This window comes from Cyprinus carpio, chromosome B9 (assembly GCF_018340385.1).
Source record: "Cyprinus carpio isolate SPL01 chromosome B9, ASM1834038v1, whole genome shotgun sequence".
Classification (NCBI taxonomy): Eukaryota; Metazoa; Chordata; class Actinopteri; order Cypriniformes; family Cyprinidae; genus Cyprinus; species Cyprinus carpio.
Window position 1 is genome coordinate 32,162,516 of NC_056605.1, and position 26,378 is coordinate 32,188,893.

The 26,378-nt window shown below is 35.8% G+C and overlaps 1 protein-coding gene and 1 long non-coding RNA gene across 2 annotated transcripts in view; both read left to right on the plus strand.

The window, feature by feature from the left end:
- The window catches only part of LOC109083327, a 76,503-nt gene extending 55,906 nt beyond the window's left edge, over window positions 1-20,597 (plus strand). Inside the window, exons 2-4 of the long non-coding RNA XR_006155674.1 lie at window positions 18,596-18,871; window positions 19,068-19,262; window positions 20,153-20,597. This is a non-coding gene — a long non-coding RNA (uncharacterized LOC109083327). The remainder of the gene's footprint in view (window positions 1-18,595; window positions 18,872-19,067; window positions 19,263-20,152) is intronic.
- Window positions 6,310-9,565, plus strand: LOC109051409 (G2/M phase-specific E3 ubiquitin-protein ligase-like). Its single transcript, XM_042731936.1, has 9 exons — window positions 6,310-6,484; window positions 6,574-6,699; window positions 6,868-7,038; window positions 7,135-7,394; window positions 7,487-7,797; window positions 7,885-8,063; window positions 8,176-8,348; window positions 8,457-8,671; window positions 8,965-9,565. Exons 1-9 carry the CDS (start codon window positions 6,440-6,442, stop codon window positions 9,216-9,218), a joined length of 1,734 nt encoding a protein of 577 aa, XP_042587870.1. The 5' UTR covers window positions 6,310-6,439; the 3' UTR covers window positions 9,219-9,565.
- Window positions 20,598-26,378: the final 5,781 nt, after the last annotated feature.

The window sequence follows — 26,378 nt, forward strand, 5'->3', positions numbered from 1 at the left end:
AAATGCTTGTTCTGTGTTGTTTAGTAAAAGAGTTTACACTCTGTCATTCATACACATGCTCACATTCTTTCCCACACACACACACACGCGCGCGCATCTGTTAAATGTTATAATATCAGTGTTAATGTTGTGGTGTACTGTAATGCTAGAATAGTTGGTAAAGAACTTAACTAATTGTACATTTATTGTATAATAGTGTGTTCGTATATTTTTATACAATATATAACATTTACCAAAGTCAAATTTGATCTTAAGAGTTATATTCAACAAATGTTCAATGCTTTATTTATGAACTCTGTAGCTGTTAATGCCATACTTTTCTGCATTTCATCTTACATGCATGTTACTTTTTGACTTTTCTCTTGTTTTTAATAAATATTTACCTTTTGATAGTTACTATTTGTGTGTAAAAGTGATTTTTAAAATGAACAAAATTTGTAGGTTTAATGCCTAGCTCAATTTGGGTTCATTTTAGCCTAGCAATGCACTGTTTCCCACAGCCTTACACTCAATTAGTGGCGACACTCCGCAAGTTCATTTTCTGCCAGCAGGAGGCGCTTTAAGAGCGGGAGAGATGCAGGATTCTCCGGTAACGGCTACAAAGCGCTGAGCTCACAAACGCTGCCTTATCAAGCATTACGTGCAAAATCGAACATTTTCTAAATACAGTCGGTTTCCTTCTGAAATACAGTGATAAAAAAAAAAACCCGCTCTGGTTTTTATAACCCTGCAAAGTAGTAATTTTAAACCATAAAAAAAGCAACCCAGCATGCTGGGTTAAACATACTAACCCAACTGGTTGGGTTAAAATAACCCAGCGTTGGGTTCGTCCCTTTTTGACCCAGCGCTGGGTTGCCAAAATAACCCAAATTGGGTTGTTTTCAACCCAGCAGTTTTTAGAGTGTATGTGTTGGCTTTGTCTCGTGCATAAAATGCGGCACGCTGCTTGCCTATGACAGCAAAAAAAAAACAAAAAAAAAACCGGTCTTAGGCCATCTTTTTCTGTGTTCATCATTGTTCACTGTTTATCTTTTTATTTTTATTTTTTACGTTTCTTTCATTCGGAATTTCAGATCCATTTACGATCCATTCAGTTATATCTGAATAAACAAACAACGCAGTTTACATGCTTCTTCCTTGTCGTATTATTCATTAAGATCATAAATAAAAAATGCACGCACAATTATGAACTTGATAAATGTTACAGATATGTTACTATGCACAAACAAATGCCTTTCAACTTACATGTGCAAAATTAAGAATTAAATGAATGTGCTGCAATTTGTACAAAAAGAGTCTGTAGTAGCATACGTGTTTTAGCCATTAAATAAGCACATTTAGTTTCAAGTTTAAGTTTTGTTTTGAAGAAAGATTTTCTTTAAGGTGAATTTCGTTTAGTATAAATTGTATCTTAATTTTAATACATCTTTCATCAACCAATTGCCTGGATTTAATACATAAAAAGCAATATAGCAGACAATATAATAATGACATGGAGGCGCCGGCGCGCCACGGTCACACATACACATTTTAAAACTCACCGAATTTACAAATGCACATCTTGCTTGTTGCTCACACACATATTATGTTGAAATAACAATATGTTGAAGTAACATTATTAATAATAATTAATCTTTAAGAATATTTAATTGAATGCTGAATGTTGTGCTTGTTCAATTTAATAAAATTAAAACTTTAATTATGATAATTAAAATAATTTAATATTTAATATTGAGTGGCCAATTTTTGCTCATTTATTAATAGTATTTATATTATATATATATATATATATATATATATATATATATATATATATAACTGCGCAGCTCCCCCCCGCCTACTAAATGATCTAGCACAGCAGCACCTGCGTTAAAAAAAACATGGCGCCGCCCCTGGTTATAACGGCCCACATATTAAAAATGGTCGGGTTTATATCGGGCTCGGGCTCATAATTACAGTGAACGTGTCGGGCCGGGCCGGGCTCGGACACAACGTGCTCGGGCTCGGGTAGGGCTTGATTTGTTGGGCCCGATCTAAGCTCCAGTTGAAATGGCTGATTAGTTTAGAATTTGATTTTGGCAGAGGCTGTTTGAATACAATGAATTCTATTTACACTAAGTGAAAATAGCATATTTTATTAGCAATAGATTATATTTACACTATTTAATAATATGAGTATTTTCCTCCAGTAATAGTAATTTGATGCTGTTTGTGCTACTTAGTGCAAATAGTGACCAATATCTGCACCTCATTATTGTAGTAGGCCACATTATAAAACAGTATAGGCCACAACAATAACATATTGAGTGTAAATGATCATTTTTATTTAAAAATTATTAAATGGATGCCGCTCCTACAACTAGCCCTAACCTTACACAATATCCACGTTATTTTTCACTTTTCGATAATTTCGTTCAGTTTTATAGAAAATATATGCCTTTCCGATGTGATACGGGATGTGAATAGGGTGAAGAAAGAGCTCGGCAGAAGGCGGAGTCGAACCCGGGTCCGTCGCGTCAAAAAGAACAGTTTCGTGATCTACCATCTGCGCCACAGAATCTGACAAAGATCAGAATCTCATAATGGTTGTTGAGTAACACTACCACATGTAGGTAGGCGGAGTTAAATAGCTTCTGCCAAAATAAAAACAAAATAATGATTAAAAATAGCCTACAGGAGCGTTTTATTTTCATGAGAGGGCAATCGAACAAGCCCATTCTCTTTTGGGCTCTGTATCTTGTCGTCTATCCACCATAAACATTCATAAAGGGTTGCACTCGTCATTAAATTATGCACATATCCAAAAAGGAATTCATGATATCTTTTTATGATTTTGTGATAGCATGAATTCAGTTTTCACTAGTTAAAATGCTAATTCTTGACATCAGGAATTACATTTCAACTAGTAAAAATGATAATTCCTGATATCTGTAATTGTATTTTCACTAGTTAAATGTCACCATAGGCTGCCATTCAAATTTAATTGTTGATATCAAGAATTACTTTCTTCTTACTAGTTGAAATTACAATTTCACATATCAGAAATACAATTCTTACTAGTAAAAACCTTTATTTTTGATATCAGTTATCCTATGGTTACTGGTAAAAATATAAATTCCTGATATCAAGAACTCAATTCTGATATCAATAATTATGAGAGTAATTTCTGATATCTGAAATGGCTTTACTAGTAACAATCACCTTCATGATATAAAAAAATAACATTGTCACTAGTGACATTTAAATTATTGATATCAAAAATGAACAGTTTTACTAGTGGCAATTCAATTGTTGAAATCAAGAATAGACTTTTGCACTAGTAACCACGTGATTACTGATATCAAAAATAAAGGTTGTTACTAGTAAGAAATGAATTCTTGATATCAACAATTAAATTTGAATGGCAGCCTATGGTGACATTTAATTAGTGAAAATACAATTGCTGATATCAAAAATAGCAGTTGTTACTAGTTGAAATATAATTCCTGATATCAACAATTAGCATTTTAACTAGTGAAAACTGAAAGAATTTGAATTCTGCGAGTGATTAGGTAAGAATTAAATGTAATTGCTGATATCAAAAATAGCCATTGTTACTAGTAGAAATTCAATCCCTGATATCAAGAATTAACATTTTAACTAGTGAAAATTTAATTGTTGCTGAGTCTAAGGATTTTTCCCATCAGTCTATGCTCACTTTTGGCGCCTGCGACGTTCGTGTAAGATGGAGGAAGAAACTTCTACATTAGAGCAGGAAACAGTAGATTCGGCTGTTTCTGCCTTTGATCGAATTTTTAATGTCGCAAATGGAGCAAGGATGGAACTTAGAGTTCATCGAACGAGAACTTACTTGCTGCTACAAGGAGGCTGTTTCGTCGGTCTCGAAATCGACATTTAGGTAACGTATCTTTTGCGGTTCTAAAAAGCTCTTTTTCCCCTGAGATATAACTATTCATATGCATGGGGATGCAATACATTGAACTTTTTCTGCATTCATTCAATCTCATTAAATTTTGATGTTTGTTTTTATATATCGCTGGAAAAATTTTAACACGAAGACTAGTTATGTGTGCAAATTTTTGTTAATTTTGATTTCATGTAGACTTCATGTATGTGATGCACATAAACAAATTTGTAAACAACAAACAAAAACTGAGAAATTAAGCAGAAATCTTGTTTTCCATCTGTTAAGCAACAATAACCAAACTAATATATAAATGAATTAATTAAAATAAAATAAAACAATTTGCTGCCTTTTAATTTCTTGATACTCCTTTTCAGATAGGATGTCAAGCTGGTAAAATGTACATCTTGACCAGAGAGTTCTCTGATTTTATTCACACTGTTTATTTTCTGTTTTAAAGGTACAGCCGGAAGACGAGAAAACCTTTGTTGGAATGTTGGCCTGTTTTTGCTTCCTGGCCCAGCCTTTACAAAGCTACCTACAGTGGCAGAACGAAGAAAAATGACACAAACTGGATTTGGTAATAGCACAGTGAATTATGAGTCTTGGAAAAATAATCAGTTCATCAAAAATGTATAACAAATGTTTAGACAAGTTGTCTGTTTTATAATAAAATTACAGTTATAATTATTATTGTTTTTTGTTTGTTTGTTTGTTTTAGGTAGCCCTGTGGATGACACAGGTAAACAAAAAGTGGCCAAAATCCAAATGAACTGGAGTTTGGCAGATTTCAAACAATTTATCTGTCAAAGTTTCCCAGATGTCAGCCTGAATTTGATTGGATATGAGTTAGCCAAAGCTGACAGAGGAAAGAACTTAAAGAAAGTTCAGGTTGCTTCTGTCAGAGAATTAAAGCAAGCTCTTGGCCGGAGTAGGCTGTACATTTTGCCATTAGTAGAATTATACCAGGTTTGTAATAATTGTCTTTGATAATACTTAAATGCAAAATTGTGTTGTGGTGTTAATGATAACAATTACCCGCACAGGAATCAGGACCTTCTTTGTACTCATCACAAAATGAACCTGAACCAGGGACCAACTCTGAGGCAACTCCATGTGTAGTCATTGACCTTACTGATTTTACAAACCAGGAGCTTATTGGCAACACAGAGGACACTGCAGACAGCACAGTGGTAACCAGGAATAAACCTATAACATTTTGAACTAGTATGTACAGAGCCTCTGTTGACCATTTGTTTTCTCATAATATTTATTTAATTCAGATACTTTTTGATGTGTTAATAGGTCTTGCAGCAGTGGCGATCTTTACGGCAAGAACAAGACAAAGAATTTGAACAGTCTTTAATGGCAGACAGAGCAAAGTAAGTAACTGTATTACAACATTCAACAAACAATCTTTGATTAAGAACATTAAGTAATATATACACTGCATTAGCTACTATTTTTAAATGTTGAGGTCCTCTTTCCTAATCTTGGGGAAATTGTGTTTTTGACCAGGTACAAAACAATGAGTCCTGTGTGAAAGACCTTTTAAGAATGAACTCAATTGACCTTTAGTACATGTGCCCTCATTTTTTTTCTTCACATTTTGTTTTGTTGCAGCCTTATGTTAAACCGCTTTAAATTATCTGCACTCCATACACCATAATGACAAAGCAAAACCAGAATTGTCACAACTTTGCAACGTTATTAAAAATAAAAAACTGAAATAAGTACACTGCATAAGTAACTCAGTACTTGCTTGAAGCACCTTTACAGCCTCAAGTCTTTTTGGGTATGATGCGACAAGCTTTTCACATCAGCATTTGGCAATTATCTGCCATCCTTCTCCGCATCTCTTAACCTCTCAAGCTCTATCAGGTTAGATGGGGGCAGTCGCTCATTTTCAGGTTTCTCCAGAAATATTTGATTGGGTTCAAGCTCAGGCTGTGGCTCAATGTGACTCAAGGACATTGACAGAGTTGTCTATAAGCCACTCTTGCTGTGTGCTTAGGGTCATTGTCCTGTTGGAAGATGAACCTTCTTCCCAGTCTGATGTTTTCATTAAGGCTATCTCAATATTTTGGAGCATTGAGCTTTTTTTCTACTCTGATGAGTCCCTCAGTCCCTGCCTCTGAAAAACAGTCACTCAGCATAAGGCTGCTACCAGCACACCTTACTTTTAGAGGCTGCATGCTTCTGTGTACCTTCAATGCACTAGAATTTTATATGGAGTGTAGACTGATGTGGGAATAAAAAGTAATTTAAAGCAGTTTAACGTAAGGCAGCAACATAACAAAATGTGAAAAAATGAAGGGGTATGAATTCTTTCGCAAGGCACTGTACATTTTCTGAATTGGCATTGAGGTCCAGATGGTGTAAGAAACATAGATGGTTGAAATACAAAAGAAACATTTTATTTGAGAGTATGGACACTAAACTGCTCTATAATGCTTTTCCTGAGCAAAGTAGTTCTATGATAAACACATTTATATTTAAATAGAACCCTCAAATCTTTTTTATCATAAACAGGAGATGAGACGCCAATATTTAGAGGCACAGGAAAAGAGTCGACTACAGGTAGATGTTATTTTAAAAAATATAACTATTGTTTTGTTTTGTTGAAGTAAAAAATGTACTGCATTCACGTAACCTTGGTCGCATAATAGGCAATTGAAGACAGACGGAAGAGGATTGCAAGTCACGAGGAGCCCATTGATGGTGTGCCCATCAAATTCAAGTTTCCTCATGGAACCGAAAAAATTCGAAAATTCATTTTGTCAGAGACAATTCAGGTAAACATATGCTGATTTTTATTAAAAAGATAGACAATAAGGATAGAAAACACTCGGGAGCAGTTTTCTGGGGGTCTGTAACCACTAGGCCACAACTTCCTCTGAAAGATAATTGTATAATAATGTTACTAAGTGTAATCTATCTATATTTCATGTGCTTATTTACAGATCTTATTTGACTTTGTTGGTCAGGATGACCTGTCCAGTGAAGTGTTTTATGTTCAAGATGCGACATCATCTGCACCTCTTGAAAATAACCTTACAGGAACACTGAATGATTACAACATCAAGGGTCATTCAACTCTTTATGTTGTTTGGATTTCACCACTAGATTCGCATGTGAGTAACACTTATATGTATAGTTTCTAAAACTATTTCAGGTTTACATTGGTTTTTTTATTGTTTTTTTTTTTAAGTATTGGTCTATATTTACAGGAAAGTCAAGGTAAACAGAACGAAGCAAGCATTCAAGTGAATTCTGGTAAAGTCCATTTCACCTCATCCTTTTCCAACCAGCTTGCATCACCACATGAACCGACTACTTCTTTGCCACTGAATGATTGTCATTTCCCATCACCCCCAAACTGGTCACCTGCTCCTTCACCTTCTCACACATATCACTGGTCACCTGAACGCTCTCTTCCCACTCAGCCATTCTCTGTAACAACTGACAATTGTGAAAATATTTCGGATCAGTATGTTATGTTATGTTAAACAAAGGAATTTTAAGCAGCTAACCTTTTCAGACACATTCAGGTTAAAATGTTTTTACTCTTTTGTGTTTTAGAGTTGATCTGCAGATGATTTTGAAGAAGCTTCATAGCAGAGTTGATCTCTCATGTTGTCCTACAAGCAATCAAATAAATGTATGTCGAGACAGCATATTACAAGGTAGCCTGCAAGCTTTCAAGCGAAGGCGCTTTAATCCAGAAGCAAGGCTGGATGTGATTTTTTGTGGACTTTATGGGGTTGGAGAAGGAGCTGTAGATGAAGGTGGACCAACCAGGGAATTCCTACGCTTGCTAATGAGGGAAATCCAGAGGTCCAAAATATTTGAAGGACCGGAAGACAAAAGACTACTGGCTCTTCATACTCATGGTAAGGATTATCTTATTTGCTTTTCGTTTTTTTTCTTATGAAATATAAAAATATACATTATATATAATTTCTTTGTATTTTTTTCAGCTCTTGAGAATGGCTTGTACATGACTATTGCAAAAATGATTGCAGTGTGCATAGTTCATGGTGGAGTTGGCCCTCATTTTTTTTCTGATCATCTTTTTATGCAACTCTGTGGTCAGTGTACACTTCCTGTTTCCCTTGAGGAAATAGCAGACAGCAGCTTCAGAGAAAAACTCTCAAAGGTTATTGTAACTTTAGACTTGTCTCATCTACATAGGGATTTTTTATTGTATCATTTGTAATGGGTGCATTGTGATTTCATGGCATAACAATTTTCTAATTATTTACTTGTAGATTAAAGAAGCAGACTCTGTTGAACACGCAAATTCTGCAATCTCAGATGCTGGAGACAGTCTGTACATGATGGGAGCACTTAGGTACATCTCATCTCTTGAAGAGAGGGATTCCCTGGTCCAATCTGCAGCAGAATACTTTGTGAATGGGCGGACAAATTTGGCTCTCAGACAGTAAGTATCCATCATGAGAACCATTTAAATGCCTTACAAATGAAATATTTAATAAATTGAAAGTTGGTTGTGACTAAAATCTCATTATGACTAAATGTGCTGTGACAGATTTGAAGAGAGTTTCAAAACACTTGGTCTGATTGACGAGCTCAAGAACCATCCTGACATTTTTGAGGACTTGTTCATCAATGCAGTCAGACCACTTGAGGCAAAAGATCTGTCCACTCTTTTTAAGGTGGACTTTTCACCCCTTGGTAGCAACAAAAGGCAGCTGGAAAATAAGACAGTCTGTTTCTGGAGAGACTGGTTAATTGATGTAGAAGGTAGTGTTTTCTTGTAAAGTTACATTTCTTTCCAATTAAAAAAATTTTAATATATTGAATCTGAAATTGCTTTTAAATTTTATTATGCTTTGTGCGTCTGGCTTTAAAACCTTAAAACATCAAGCTATTAAAACTTCAAGATTTCTGGCTAGGCTTTATTAAGCTAAGATTAAAATTAGTCTTGTTAACTATCTAGTTATTGTGTATTATTTGACTACATTTTTCTAATTAGTTTGTTGTTGAATGTCTTTACTAATGGCATCCCTAACGTTCTGTAATCTGTGTGATTACAGAAGGTGACTGCAATCCGTTGACACTGCCAATGGTACTGGAGTTTGCTTCAGGAGCCTCATCTGTGCCTCCACTAGGATTTCCCCATCAGCCAAAAATCGAATTTCTTCATACATCTGGTCAAGACACCAGAGTATTTCCAGAAGCCAACACATGCCTTATTGTTCTTAGACTTCCAATTCACAGTACTTACGAATCTTTTAGAACCTACATGACCGAAGGTATTTTGCAGTCGCCAACTTTTGGCACCATGTAATAATTCATGTACCTTGTTCATGTAAGGGTGATGAACGAAATACTTCATGTTTCAGCACAGTTTCACAAGTTAATGAAACAATCCTCTTAACACTTCTTCACTCTTATGCCATCTCAAACAAGTTTTACAATTACTGTGTTTACTGTTATTGTTGTACTATTTTTACCTTTAATGTTAGTTTTTGTTTACAGTTGTAGATACACATTTTGTTTCATTTACTCGATTTATCAACATCAATTATATTCCTTGAAATTGAAAAAGTACACAACAGTAACTAAAACAGTGATCCATCTGACATCTAAATATATCCCTTCATAATTGTAACAATAAAACCTGAATCAATTTTGGATTGCATTTGTCTGAATTCTTTGTTTATATTGTAGTGTAGTAATCCATCTGAAAACATTTAGTCAAGAGCATGAGTCAGACTAGTATTTACCTGAAGGCATTTAAAGGCACAATTTGTAAGTTTTCGCCGCTAGAGGTCGCATGTTCAAAATAAGCTTCGAGCTTGATGCTTTAAAGAGGGGTGGAAAGAGATGTATGGAATTCACGAATCATGTTCATGGATGAGGTAATTAATGATTTTTTTTATTACCTGTCCCTTCCAGTTATTCAAACAGCGAATAAATTATACAGAAAGCGAGCAAAGAACATTATGACATTTCAATCTAGCGCGATTTTAAGCACTTAAAAAAAAAACTGCCATTGTAATCAGCAAAGCTCTCTAAGTGCAAGAAAAAAAACACTGTATCAAAATTAAGTGTATCAGCCATCTTGTAATATGTTTGCAATTTCTCTGCAACATGTCTGATACTTATTGGTAGCATCTGAGATGGTCTCAATTGTCTGCAAAATGTTTTGCTGCTGCTGATGGCTCAGATTGATTCTGGGTTGTTCCACAACTACAGCTGGAAAATGATCTTCCTCGTCATCAGTCACAGGGAAGTTGTCTATGCCATGTTGTGCCAAAAGCTCTTCTAGAGTGTGTGTGCTGTATGGATCTTCACTAAAAATACTGCTGATGGCTCTGCAGTTTGCCTCCATGTTGGAAAGCATTCCTGCAGTCCAGATTTGGACAGGTGTTTTTTCTGTTCTCATTTTGTGGTGATTCCATCCATTCCTAAACAGATCCAATCTCTTTTGTATTTCTGGCAGGAAAACAATTTGCAGGGACATCTTGTGGACGTCATCATCTGGATCAAGGACCTCAGAATCCTCTAGACAAATTGTAGAAGTACTGAAGCACATGGAGGAAAACATCTCTCCAAAGGCGCTCTATGCGCTGATTGTGAACAGATTCTCCTGTTATGTGACTCCTCCGTTCCACTCCTTGAACGAGATTCATGAAGAGGGCAATTTGTAAATTTTCCCCCCCATGGTCAGATCGCACTCGCGACAGAAGCCCATAAAGACATGTTGCCTTCACAAACTGGGTCAGCACGGTGGAGGCACGGTTATTTGTGTTGCAGCTCAGGTAGGTTATAAGACGAGATTTCCCATCGATGGTGGAGGCACGGTTATTTGTGTTGCAGCTCAGGTAGGTTATAAGACGAGATTTCCCGGTTAATTAAGCAAAAAAAATAAAAATACATGTATAATATGTTAAAAAGGACTAGTAGCTCCTAAGCATAAATTAAAATTGTCAAATTTGTGTTATAAAAACAGTAAACATTGTAAAATGTTGTCAACTTAATAAAATTCTGTTTAGTTACCAAATGTTTTGATAATCACAATATACTTTCCCCCCCACAAATCACCTATTCTTACAATACAGGCTATTGTACTTTTCTGCTTGACCTGCACTTTGCAACAACACAACCTTGTTTCTGCAGTGACTTTCAGCATGTTTTATATAACAATGTCTGACATGTTCACATTTTACATAGTGTGAAAAAGTGAACTAAACCACGCAAATCCAATAAAAGCAGTTGGACTGAAATGGTTTTCCAGAAATGCAATTTTAATTGGAATTTAAACAACATATTAGCACAGCTCAAAACAACAAAATTTAAATAAGTAACAGTTTTTAATTAAACGTGCATCCTTGCTTTATTTTACAAAATCAGAAATGTTCTGTTATTATTTTGAGTGTGCAAAAATAAAAGTAAACACTTTGTGCTTTTAAATTCGGCTACGTCTTACTCTTATCTGTATGACCAAAAATTATATATTTTATATTTCAGCTGTTTGATTGCGCCGGAGCTTTGCGCGCACACACACACACCACATATTGGCAACTCAAACTTGATATCGCAGTCTGTTCATTATCAAAATACAATACAGTCAACCAAAAATATAAAAGGTTACACTGGTACACTGGTAAATAGTCCTTGGTATTACTGGTCCACTTTGTATGCCAAGCACATTTTTGCTCATGTGAAGAGGATATTCTGTCGATATACCAACGAGCGTGAAGTACAAAGCCTCTACATTATAAATAATAGTTTCATTCAAATACATCAAGAATATGGAAACATTAGGATTTGTGCTGAATGAGAGGTACATGAGCCCAATTAACGCCTGGTAGTTTCAGTTTCGCTTTGTTTTTAGTTTCTTTAGGGTTCACTTATTCACTATATTTCAATTTATTTGGTCTTATTTCTGGTATTATTACACTCTCTCCAAACTTTCTGCTGCTCACAAAACAATATGCAGTAAGCACCAATCAATGAGAGCGAGTTTGAACTTAAGAAAAACTTACTGGTCACGGTCACAGTCTATGTTGAGGACCTTACATAACCTCCAAATACATAAACCTGCGCTCACACTCATATGCACGCACGCACTGTCATGATCTAATGCCAGATCCTTAAAAACAATTACTGGAAAGCAAAAATAGTGACATTTTCCAGAACAGTGGAGGCACGGTTATTTGTGTTGCAGCTCAGGTAGGTTATAAGACGAGATTTCCCATCGATGGAAAGAAGTAAAAAAAAAAAATTATAAAAAATTATTATGAAGAAGTAGAGTGGGGGGAAATCTAAATAACAAATATAATTATAACTATTTACTTACCAACAGTAATAATTGAATGCATTGCTGCACATGCAACAGATAGTAAATCAGAGTCCCTTGCAAACTGGAAGTTTGCAATTTTTGCAAAAACGATTAAATTTGAACATGCTTTGAACCAGCCGTGGAGGGACCAGCTGCGTTAGCATTGAGTTAGCAGCGCAAAAGGTTGTGGGTTCAATTCCCAGCGAACACACATACTGATAAAAAATATATAGCCTAATGCACTGTAAGTCGCTTTGGATAAAAGCGTCTTTTAAATGCAGTAGCATTGAGTTAGCAGTGCAATTTGAGATTTCCCTATTGGGTTTTACAATGGGGTTTTTCAATTTATGAGTAAAATTTAGCCTGTGGTAAACATAACTTGAGGATATTTTTACGTTTTGTTGTACAACGTGAATTACACATACATACCCAAAATACTAATTTTGAAGCAGTTATGTTAATTTTTGAAAACGTATGTTTTTATTAAGTAGCTAGATAAGAATATTTGGGCTGCGAGTGTGTGCAGTTTACATTGTAGAACAAAACGTAACGGTATCATCAAGTTATGTTTACCACAGGGTTTATTTTATTCAGAAATTGAAAAACCCCATAGGAAAATCTTGAAGGAACCCGTGGCAAATTACAATTCCTGGTTCTGACGTCATAGTTCCCGCACTCTATTGTGGTGGGGATGAATAGTGTATTACCTAATCAAACGCATATTTCCGTCTATGTGCCATAAACTGTTTGGATTAGGAACATGGTAGACTCTTCTGGCGATGGCACTACTCCATCTGCGTGCAGCTGCAGTAGAATCGATTTGGGTGAGAGCTTCTCGGACCCTACGTCGCTGGACAAACAGCCTTTCTGCACGTAGCAGTCCCCTCATGATCTAAGAAATATTAAAAACACATTATTTTGACAGTATGGATGCAGAATAATGAATGAGACTTTCCTTTGCCTAACACACCTCATTTCCTGTGTTGGGATAGAGACTGTGAAGTCTTCTGACATGCTGTGTGAGTTCTTCATCGGTCACTTGTGTTTGCAGTTTTCGTATAGGAATTCCGAGCAGTTTAGTTTTCCTATAAATAAATGAAGATGAGCAAAGAATCTTGGCCATCTGCTTAACGGTGTGTCCTTGTTTCATTAGAAACTCTATTTGCTGCTTTGAAACATTAATGGAAGGTCTTCCACAGGCTGCTTTGAAATATAAGGAAACAAAGAACAATTGAACAACAATTAATAGACACTGCTGTCAATGAATGGATTAACAATGGGTGAAACTGGAAATTTGTAGGTTAGCCTGTAAGTGCACTTCATTGTAGTTGTAAAAAAATTTTGTGCAGCGTGAACACAGTGAATCGTGTTTTTTGCGTGAATTATATTTGAGACTATTATGATTAAATATGTTTTCAAAGCAACTGAACAACATTAATTAGGAAAACAGTGTGTCAATAATGCAAAACATAACACACTACTTACTGCAGGGCTATTGAGGCCACACGCCCTGCACACACTGTGCATCCTCCATATCATGAAAGTCAAAAATGTCTTCTTTTTTTTTCCCATGCATGTCAGCTTATAACCAAACAAAATGTTTTTATCTATGTTTGTGTATGATACTATTTGAATAAATTATCCAATTAATTCCTTTTAATTCCCATTTAGTTTCCAACTGGAGATATTTCCAAAACTCCCCAGTACTTCCCATGGAAAGTTTCTGTAACTTTTCCGCCTTTTTGCAACCCTAGTTATACACATTGTTAAAAATGTCTACAATGTAAAAGTGCTCAGAGATCAGCTTAATAAATAAATAAATACTGAAAACACCATACTGAATTTAATAGCAATTGGCAAAAAAAATATATATACAGCCGCGTTTTCTGGTAGGAAAAATCTTAAGCCTAACATCCAATTTAGCGCTTTCTGTTCGTATTCTGGGCTTACCTGCTTTCCTGTATTTAGTACAATTTAAAGATAAACTGTATAGCCTTCACCGTCTTTATCGCCGTCTTGGTCCATTAATTAGGCGTTTTCTTTCTATGTGATAAAACGCTTAACGTGCAATTTAGCGGGTTAGGTTCGGGCTTCATATAAATGTTCTCAATTAACAGATCGTACATTTTAATAACTAGAGAGAACAACTCGTTTACTCACCTGAATTATTCCAGCAGAGTAGGCCTGGTCTTGCTCTACAGTTTGCGCCAGCAAATTCCTCCTTAGGTCGATGAGCGAGTCTTTAAGTTCATTAGCTGTCTCTGTTCTTAACAGCCTGGCAACTCTTGATAGATTTCTGAGACATGCCTCTATGGCATGTAGATGTCGTTGACCACAAAAGCCATTGTGGTACGCACTTTCAATGGCATAACATTGTCTTTCAATATGCCTCTAAACCTCCTCTGCTGCCATTTTGTTCTCTGTTCATCACAGTTCTCCAGCACGTAAAAATGTCACGCTCTTATTTGAATATTTATAAGCAGTCGTCATTAAATTATGCACATATCAAAAAAGGAATTCATTACTATGCACATATCCAAAAAGGAATTCATGATATCTAAAATAACAATTTTTACTAGTTAAAATGTAATTTTAACGTGTAAGAATTAAGTTACTGATATCAAGAAGTAAATTACTAGTTGTAATTTCATTGATATGATAAACGCATTTCTGCGAGTGATGACGTCATTTTTGATATCAAGAATACGTGTCGTTACTAGTGGAAATATAATTCCTGATATCAAGAATTAAATTGTTGATATAAAGAATTAAATTGTTGATATCAACAATTCATATGTTTAAATGTTAAAACGGCACCAAAACTATTACAGATATCAAAAATGCATTTCTTTCTAGTTACAATTCTAAATGCACATATCAGTTTTTGTATTTCTTACTAGTAGAAATATAATTTTTGATATCAACAATGACATTTTTACTAGTAAAAAAATGTGAATTGTTGATATCAAGAATTAATTTTCACTAGTTGAAATGTTAATTCTTGATATCAACAATTTAATTGTTACTAGTGACAATGTTCATTTCTGATATCTGAACATGTATTTCTGATATCAACAATTGGGAAGGGAATTTCTGATATCTAAAATGGCATTTTTTACTAGTCTTATTAGTAACAATCACATTCATGATATCAGAAATTAACATTGCCACTAGTGACAAATAACCATGTGATCACTGATATCAAAAATAAAGGTTTTTACTAGTAAGAATTGTATTTCTGATATGTGATGTCGGAATTTCAACTAGTAAGAAAGCAATTCTTGCTATAAACAATTAAATTTGAATGGCAGCCTATGGTGACATTTAACTAGTGAAAATACAATTGCTGATATCAAAAATAGCAATTGTTACTAGTAGAAATCTAATTCCTCATATCAACAATTAGCATTTTAACTAGTGAAAACTGAATTGTTGATATCAAGAATTAACATTGTTACTCGTGGAAATCTAATTCCTGATATCAAGAATAAACATTTTAACTAGTGAAAATTTAAATGTTGATATCAAGAATACATATCCTGCGAATGAATAAAAGTCAATTCGGCTTGCCATAGGCTTCCTGCGAATGAATAAAAGTCAATTCGGTGCCCTGCTGTATCTGGATTTAAATACACTTAAAAACTCTTATTTTGAAATGAGCATCTCTCAGAAATATTTAACTTTGTTTTATTTATTTATTTTTTATTGGCACTGTATGAAAACATATAAGTACATAGCAAATGTATAATAGTCGATCGCTAGAGCTATCAGCTAAAACCCATGCTGATAATCAAGAGCGTAGGTTTAATTTTGGCATTGGTTGGGACAAAACTGCAAACAGACATTTAATTTGTTTGATCAAAATTATTGCTAGTGACAATTTAGTAGGAACTGGATATTGTTGGTTCAGTTGTGTTTGATCAGGGTTGGAGCCAGTGAAAACTTTTTGAATTTGAAGTTCAAGGTAAATTGTACTTTATTTGTGTTCTGGGAAACATGCAAGTATCTTCTGCTGCTTCCGAAGGGAAGTGCTAAATGAAAAAAAAAAAAATCATGATACTTCAACAAATTAAGAAAAATTTGGACATCCTGTTCAAAAGTTTTCACGCCCGGCTCTTAATGCATTGTGTTTCCTTCAGGAGCATCAGTGACTGTTTGAACCTTCTGTAATAGTTGTGTTTGAGTGCCTCAATTTGTCCTCAGTGTTAAAAGATGGATCTCAAAATCATACAGTCACTGCTGGAAAGAGTTCAGAGATGCAAAAGATGCTGGAAAACTGAAGAAACTGCAGGAGCTGGAGGATTTTTTATTTTTAAACGTAAACATCTTTATGTAAAAATATCTTACTCAGGTCAGTACTAAATAAAAAATTATCATGCATTTTGTAAGATCTCTTATTTTGATAAAATTATTCACATTTTCTCAGATTCTGCAACATTCGTATGCCGCTGTAAATATCAGCATCTGCAGCAGATTATAGCATATATTTGCTGTGTTTGATTCTTTAAATCTTCCTCTTAAACGTGTCTAATAAGGCTGTCAAAACCAAAAACATCTATTCTAATGCAAAAACGCTGATGAGTTTGAAACGATGATGCGGATTTGTTTTAATTGTTCAAGCAACGTAATTAATTAAATATGGTTAATAAACATTATTTTAAACATGCACTTTTTTTCAAAGATAGTCGTGTGATTTTATTGCTTTGTAGAAACGTGCATTAGTAATATTTCGCTCTCGTTTCCTCAGGAGAGAAGATAAAAGCTTGTTTTCCCTCCAACTGAAATTATGCCTTTTAAATTCCATTATAATTTGAAAAGTATCATATTTAAGTAGAGAATTCTAATTTAGTTTTTCAGCCCTAGTGTCTAATACACTGAGTTCCAGTTAATCTTTCATAATTAATGAACAGTAGTGTGCAAACGGCGCGGTATCTTCATTTTATCAAATGATCATAATCACATCTATTCATTTACAGTCCTGCTACTAGCATTTTATTCAGACTAAAACCCCTTTAATTCGGGTGAGAAAGTTTTTTCGAGTGGCTTCTGCACATAATAATAATAATAATACCGCCGCAGACGCGTTTCACAGCATTAAGGTTATCGATTAATTGATAATTTACTGATCATGGAAATGATCGAAAATTGACATCCCTAAATGCAAATAAGTTGAATTGTATGGAGATAATTTATGACAAAACTATTTGAATTTGAAGCATTTTATTCTTAATTATATATTTGTTTTTTTTATCAAATGTGTTTTTTATATGGGATTTATAAAAGTTTTTATTAGTTTTTGATTTTTTTTTTTTTTTTTTACTTTAATATTTAACATTTTTTTTTTTTTTCAATTGAATTTTTAAGGCTTGGTTTTTTAAAACAGTATTTTCAAACAACTGCAAGTTGACTGCAAGTTTTCAAAATGAAGAAGAAATTCGGAACATCAAATTAAATTTTCTAAAATTCAAAGCGCAGAAATTCAGATCGTACAGAAAGTAGGTCAGAGGTCATTCACAGGAGATCATCTCCGAAAAGTCGAACGAAGCATTTTGGCCAATCACAGAGCTGCAGTAGATTTCTGGCGCGAGCGTCCGGTTCAGGAGGTCGCCATTCTTCTGCTGATCATGAATCGCACAGAGGTAAGTGATTTTTAAGCATTTATGGTTTATATTTAGATATAATGTTAGCATTCCCAGCATGTGAAACATTAGTCTAAGCGGTCTCTGGTGTTTGTTTTAAAGTATATTTGGTGTAAAGGTAGCATCACCGAGTCTATACGGGACCGCAACAGCTTGAAGTGACAAAGCGGCCTGTAATATTAAGCAGCACAACCATTTCCAACACTGATATTAAGAGTATCAAATCAGTATATTAGAATGATTTCTGAAGGATCATGTGACACTGAAGACTGGAGTAATGACTGGAGAAAATTCAGCTGCGCATCACAGAAATAAATTATATTTTATTAAGAGTATCAAATCAGTATATTATTTTAAATTGTAATATTTCGTAATATGAGAATTTAAAAAAAAATTTTTTTTTTATCTCCACATAATTTTTATTAATGTTCTTCACCAGAACCATTGTATTATGCTTTATAAATGAGCATTATGTTAAGTATTAAAACATTGTCTTGACCAACTTTATGGTCAGTACAGGGTCAGAGCGCATCACAGAAATAAATTATATTTTATAAAACCATATTTTTTTTCTCCACATGATTTTTATTTATTTACGTGACGTCCACAATCAAAGGTATGTAAAGAAATTATTGTGTAGCAGACATATCTACTATGTAGCCTTGTGCTTTATCCTCCAAATGCTTGTTTGAACCAACTAATTGCTTCAGAATGATCTTGTGATGCTTTATGTTGTAGAATAGAAGGACTGTGGAGAGATGTGTGGACTGCAGTGACCAGTGTGTACTATGATGTACTACACTATCTTGAGGAAGCCAGCTACCTTCATACTGCAGACCAAACACATCTCTTCTGTTGCACTACACATTCCTTCCAAGGCTACAAGATGATCTAAATCTTTTCTGAGATGGGTGGGATAATCACCCTTTACGAACAGAACACAACATGTCTCCAAACCAGCTCTGGGAATTGGGTCAAATTCATTATCCAGTTGATGATCCCCGAGATGAAGAGGTATAATTGTTCATGCAAATTTACAGCCATGTTTTTTAAAAAATATTTCAGGGTTGTGAGAATTAAAATGTTCCTTCGCTGGCATTTAAACACTTAATTAGCATTCTAGTACTCGTATAAATGTAGTTTTTGGAACTATTACAGGAACTGAGATTGTACACCATTTATACAGAAATGTTGTTCTTTGTTCATCTAGGAACTGAACATTGCTGATATTGATTGGGAAAGCAGTGGATTGACTCCTGATGAAAGTGTTGGTGTTAATGTTCTACTGTAGAATGTCCTCTTACACCAGAGCAACTTGCAGCACTGAAGGACACAGTGGATCCAAGATCAGCATCACAATCCCACGGGATAGACATTTACACGGCATTACTTCTCCTTAGCCCAGGTAAGACGCTTCTGACGTTGTCTGTGGTTCAGCAAATTCATCGACACGTCTGTGTGTGGTGGCTCTTGATGCCTTGACCCCAGCCTCAGTCCATCCCTTGTGAAGTTCACTCAAATTCTTGAATCTATTTCGCTTGAAAATCCTCATAAGGTTGCGGTTCTCTCGGTTGGTTGTGCATCTTTTTCTTCCACACTTTTGCATTCCACTCAACTTTCTGTTAACATGCTTGGATACAGCACTCTGTGAACAGCCAGCTTCTTTGGCAATGAATGTTTGTGGCTTACCCTCCTTGTGAAGGGTGTCAATGATTGTCTTCTGGCTCAGGAAACCTTTGCAGGTGTTGATTAGTTGATTGGCATGTAACCATATTCTAATTTGTTGAGATTGGTGGGTTTTTGTTAAATGTGAGCCAAAGTCATCACAATTAAAAGAACCAAAGACTTAAACTACTTCAGTCTGTGTGCATTGAATTTATTTAATACGTCGAGTTTCACAATTTGAGTTGAATTACTGAAATAAATGAACTTTTCCACGACATTCTAATTTATTGAGAAGCACCTGTATATATATTTTAATTTTATGACAAAACTATTTGAATTGTGTAAATTTGAATTATAAACAAGTGTAATTTAACAAAAATTAAAATTATATGGGATTGAAAACAGTTTTGCAAGGTTTCTCATTGGTGAAAGGTGTTTTACTGTGTTGGCCAATCAGCGGTAAATAAACATTTACGTGATTTCCTTTAGACAAGAGAAGGTGGCGGGGATAAGACATGGTGTAATTATTCATCATACCTTTATCTATGCTTTATTTACCACAAATGTGTATATTATGATAGCTTGTTACAATACAATCATAATTTTATCATAGTTTATTGTTGTTGACAGACATATGTACAGTGAGACAAAACGATGACCGCATCTGCATCGAAGGTGAAGCCCTCAGAGTTAGTAGTTCATATCAGTGTCCTTTTTGTGCAATACAGTACAGAATACATCCTGTACAGTGGCGATTTCTTTAAGACTGCAAGGGAAGCTCGACTTCCCTTATAATGTCACAAAATTAATGGTCAAATATGTACTATTGTATTAACATTTTATTGACTAAAAATGCGTTAGAAAACGTTCATCTCAAAGACGAGTTCGTTCAGAATCAGTTACATATAGCAGGTCGGCTGACTCGATTTCCTTCTCATACATTCCCGCAGCGTCACAGTGCATTTCCCTATTGAAGCCCAGCGTCCATTGACTTCAATGGGGCTGCTTTGAACGGTTTTTTTCAGCGCTTCGAAACTAGACGGTCATTGGATAAACGGTGCGATTATGTCCCGCCCACGGACGCTCAGCGTCTCTGGGGGTGAATGGGGAGTGGGCTGGCCCGGGACTCCGAGCTTCTGCGTGATGATTGGAGGGTCTGTCGAAAGACTGCATCTCCTTTTGACTGACAGCGATTCTGTACTATAAGGAATCACTGAAGCTATTCGCGCTCAGTCCCATCGCGGATTTCTCAAGTTCAGTCGAAATAAAAACTGCTGCAACCTATTTCTTTGATATTTGCTTGGCGAAATTGCTTGATTTTCATCATACATTTCACACAATTATACACCACATTCCTTGTTTCAGTTTTACAGAGTTTAATATTTTTTTTTTAGATCGTTCATTCATTCATTCCTTCATTCATTCATTCATTCATTCATTCATATAACGTTAGTAGGCTAGGCTAGCGTCGTGGGTGAAACTGCGCACGATGGCAGACGGTGCTAATATTGTCGACCTGATTTTGGCGAAGCCATTTGAAAGTGTTCCTTACGAGGAAAAACTTAGAATTAAACAGCAGGGCAGATCAACACCTAAGATTGATTTAGTGCAAAAGATAGGGAAAAATAACAGGTCTTTTCAGCTCTCCTGGTATGACAAAGTTAGCTGGCTGACTGGAAGTGCTGTGACAAATAAAATGTACTGCTGGCCATGCCTCTTGATGAAACCATCTCACGGATGTGTTGTTTGGTCAAAGGTGGGTTTGGAGATCTGTCTAACTTTGACAGGGCATATAAAAGACATGAAAAGAGCAATGAACATGTGAGTGCATGTGCAAGATTAAGTTGCATGGGCAGGATCAGGGTTTGAGCATGCAATAAATGAAGGTGCTCGCATTCAAGTGGCCTTCCTAAACCGCCTTATTGATGTGACATCCTTGCTTGGCCGGCAGGAGCTGTCATTTAGGGGACATGGGGAGAGTAGTGAATCATCCAACAAGGGGAATTACAGGTAGTTCACAGAAACATTAGCTAAATATGACTCTGTCCTGTCCACACAATTCGAGTCCTCAACTGTGTTTTCTGGTATGTCCCATACTATTCAAAATGATTTGATCTCTGCTCTTGCAGCCACCGTTTCTGATCAGATCAGAGATGAACAGGATGCTCCCTTTTTTGGATGGCAGGTGGATGAAACAACTGATATATCCTGCCGTGCCCAACTCTCTGTCATTGTTCGCTATGTGGATAGTGCAGGTAAAATTCAGGAGCGCTTTATTGGATTTTTTGATGTTTCGGGGGGGCGAGATGCCCAGTCCGTTTTTGAAATATTAAATGAGAACATGCAGGGCTACAATTTTAAGGACAAGCTTGTGGCACAGACCTATGATGGGGCTGCTGTCATGGCTTCAGATCTCAATGGTCTGCAGGCCAAAGTGAAAGCAATAGCCCCCAGTGCAATGTTTGTGCATTGCTATGCACACCGACTGAATCTGGTGCTGTCACAGGGGGCTAAATGCTTGCCTGAGTGCAGAATTTTTTTTGCATCACTCTCTGGATTTGCCACATTTTTTTCAAAATCCACAAAGAGGACATCTTTTCTGGAGTCTGCAGGCTGTTCAAGGTTGCCCAGAAACGCTCCTACTCGATGGAATTTCACATCACGGATAGTGAGCACTGTGGCAAACAATTATGATGGCCTCCTGCAGACATTTGAGAACATCATTGCAGATACAACAATGGATGATGATACACTGGATTGTGCCAAAGGCTTTGTGAGGAAACTGGAGGATTTTGAGTTTGTGTTCATGTTGTACACATATGAACAAATCTTCTCTGAGACTGATGTGGTCTTTGATATTGTCCAGCAGAGGGCGATGGATGTTCTTTACTGCAAGAACAGAATTGAATCTCTTCTTGCATTTGTCAAAGAGAGGAGGTCAGAGGGGGCTTTCCAAGCCATTTATGCCAAAACAGCAGATCTCACATCAGACCCACGAGATGAGCCCATGAGAGCGCCGTCTGACCCAATTGCAGGATCCCCAAGTGCGATACAGAAATCTGTACATGGCCATCCTTGATAACATCTTGGAGCAGATTCCTCGCCGTTTTTCAAATTTGGAAAGCATGCTCTTCTTAGAATTAGTCAATCCAGGGAAATTTGATGACATGAGACAGGTATTCCAGAGGAGGCCTTCCAAAGTGTCCTGAAAAGTTATGGCCATCACTTTGATTCAGGAAGACTGAGGTCAGACACTTCAAGTCCTGTATTCAGATCAGGACTTGCAGGGTAACAGGGGAAAGCTGTGTGATTACTTGGTGTTCCTTAAAGACATGGAGTTGGACAGTGCAATGCCTCAGCTTTACAAACTGTTCTCATTAGTGGCAACAATTGGAGCTACATCTGCAGGTGTAGAAAGGAGCTTCTCCTGTTTAAAGCGACTCAAGTCCTACACCCGAAACACAATGGGCCAAGGCCGTTTAAGCAGCCTAGCTCTGCTGGCCATTGAGAGGACACTGGTCAAGTCACTTGAAAAGACTCCTAGTTGGTACGACAGGGTCACAGACCATTTTCTTGAAAAGGAACGTAGGGCAGAATTTACTTTTAAATAAATAGACAATTTTATGATGTAGGCCGAAAATGGGCTTCCCCTCTCTGACAGACCAGTAGCCGCCACTGATTCCCCTCTCTGACAGACCAGTAGCCGCCACTGATCATGATATAGTTCAGCAATATCACACCAGCAAGAGCGTCGTTTCTTATGAATGTCTGAAAATAATAATAATTTAGAGTTTGTTTCTACCTTTCTGCTGGGTATCCAACTAATGCAGAGTATATTCAAGATGCCAGCACACTGGTTGTGAAGAACCCTTTCCAGAGAAATATAAAAGGAAATATCTGTAAGTTACATTGTTTTTAATTCATTGATTTATCTCTATCAACATAATCACACACGATATTGTAGTAACAATATATTGTAATCTTTATTTGCTGGAAAATGACAATCAGTCAAATTTGTGTTTTTAGCACACCTGACACATCCCTAAACCGGAAATTTGAAGCAGAACGTGCTCCACTCACAGGTTTGTGTCAAAAGTGTAGCATATGTTAGCACACTGCCATATGCATCATTTATTTTGCACTGTTAATCAATTTTACATTTTCAATATGCATAGGTCAATGTAAGGAAGATACTACAGACATTTAAATCTGTATTGTATATACTCCACTTTTTCACTGCCTGACCATCATCTTAATGTTTATGCAGTTCAATGTTTTTTTTTATATATTTTTTTTTATATCTAAAGCACCTTGTTCAATAAGTATTAAGATCTAAGTCACGGTCTGAGCATGATCTGTTTCTGTTGTTCTGATGAAGGAAACTTGTGTTGGGGAGGATTCAGTGTCTGTTGAGGTCCATGTGAATGTGCTACAAAGTGAGTATCAGAAACACCTGGACTGTCAAAGACCACACGGCAGGAACATTCTCGTGGAGACGCCTGGAAAGCACGGAAGGAATGTCTGTGGAGGATGTACTCAAACACACCCAGACTTAAGAACACCTGCTGGAGTGAGTATAGTAAAACATCATCAACTGTAAAATATCTTGATTCAAATCTTTTCATGTAATATTTTATTCTTCTGTACCCTTTTAGCCCATCTGTTAAAAATGTAAAACAATAGTTTTAGAAAACAATGTAAGATTTATCAGTGTATACAGGAACATGAAATGCATTGTATATTGTGACCCTTATACATTAGCTTCTGATTGTTTTTGCAGTTCTGCACTGTATGTAGCTACTCTGTCTGAGCCAAAGAGGATGGAACAGAATCTGATGAATCTGAAAAGGCATCGTATATTGTGACCCTTATACATTAGCTATTATTATTATTATTTATTTATGTATTTATTTTAGGGGGACCCTGCTACACTGTTTCCTACCATACAGCTGATGGATACTGACTGTAAAATGGCGATCATAGGAGGAGGGCTCAGTGTGGTGACAGAAGATGGAATAGACGTGTGTCAGTGCACCCAGCCTTGATGAAGCCTTCATAACAGCCTTCTGGATGTATTCTGCTTTCAACATTACATATCCAACACACCTGAGAAAAAACACTGACTTTCCTTCAGAGGCACATTCTCAACATTAGAAGAGGGAGACAAGCACTGCCAGTAACTTTACTCTGAATGACCAGTGTAAAAGCCCCCAACTGTACCATTGCCCAAAGTGCACTCGAAGGACATCCACTCTTTTGAAGTTAATCCAACATGTTGGAGGTGTACATGCACATGAACCAAATTTTAGTATAACCTGTGGTATAGATGAGTGCCAATCAACTTTTTTTTTTGATTCCATTCTTTTAGAAAACATGCACAGGAAGCATATGTACTTTTGGTAACAGAAATGACTGTCTCAGTGAAGAGTCAGCAGTACACTTGTATTATAATATAATGTGTATTGGTGTGTTTGGTGTATTGCTCTTTTAGTAACTTTTGGTTTTATTATTTCAGCGCTTCTGATGGATTTATTAGCGCATGAACCTCTACTTATTGGATACTTCTTGTCTGAATCTCTCAACATTAGTTTTTTCTCTTGTGTAGGTATGGTTGACTGGAAGTCTGTCAGTCCAGATGTGAGGAGGACACACAGAGAGAGTTTGAGCTCAGCAGGTGTGATGGCTGTAGATACTGTAGACATGGAAAGAAGGGGGTCTTCACAGCTTTCTATTCAGACAAAGAGTTTGCTGGATTCTGTTCTACGGACTGCTACTACAGAATGAATGAATGAGTGGTTTATCTATCTATCTATCTATCTATCTATCTATCTATCATCTATCTATCTATCTATCTATCTATCTATCTATCTATCATCTATCTATCTGTGACAAAGGTATATATAAATCTATAACTGAAAGCTAAATAAATGTTTTAGTGGATAAAGCTGTGTCTGTTTGATAAATTGGTTAATGTCACCTAACCTAAGGTTACTAAACTCTTCTGACTAATTTTTACATTTTATAATTTAGTGGTTTTGTCAACTATATATTTTCTCTATCAGGCAAAACCTAGTTTGCTAGGGTAACACTTTACAATAAGGTTTCATTTGTTGACACTGATGTATTAACTAACATTAACTATGAGCAATACAGTTGATACAGTATTTATTAAACTTTGTTAGTTAATAAAAATACAGCTGTTCGTTGTTTGTTCTTGTTCACTTCACAGTGTATTAGCTAATGTTAACAAATACAACTTTTGGCTTTAACTTAAGAACAGCTAGTGCGACGTTAAGAGACGTTTGTATCCTCGAAAAGTAATTGTAATTTATTTTTGATTATTGATAAATCAAGACCTAAACTTGCGGTGGTGATGACGTCAGTAAATAACATCAAATAACATCACAAAACCCACGGTGACCCTGCTGACAAAAACAATAGAAACCTTCAGAGAAATCTGAATGATTTCTACAACAAATACCACTACAAACATTACAAACCATCAACTTTTAACCATTAAATATGGGTTTCATGTAGTGTGTTTTGGACATATTACATCAGGATTTAGTGGTTTTAACAAAAGCCATGAATAGAAGATGACCAATTACCAGTAGAGACCAACAGACCATTACAGTTTCCATTAAAACCAATACAATTTTCATTATAACCAGTAAAACCATTGCAAATTATGTGATGCTTTCTATTTTTTTTCAACAGAGGATTGAAATCAATGTATTATTGTATGAACTAAAATACTTGAAATCTTTACAATTTCCATAATGCAAAATGTATATGACAATGATAAACATAAACCTAGAATATAGAAACCTGAAACAACAGAATTCTTCATATGTCT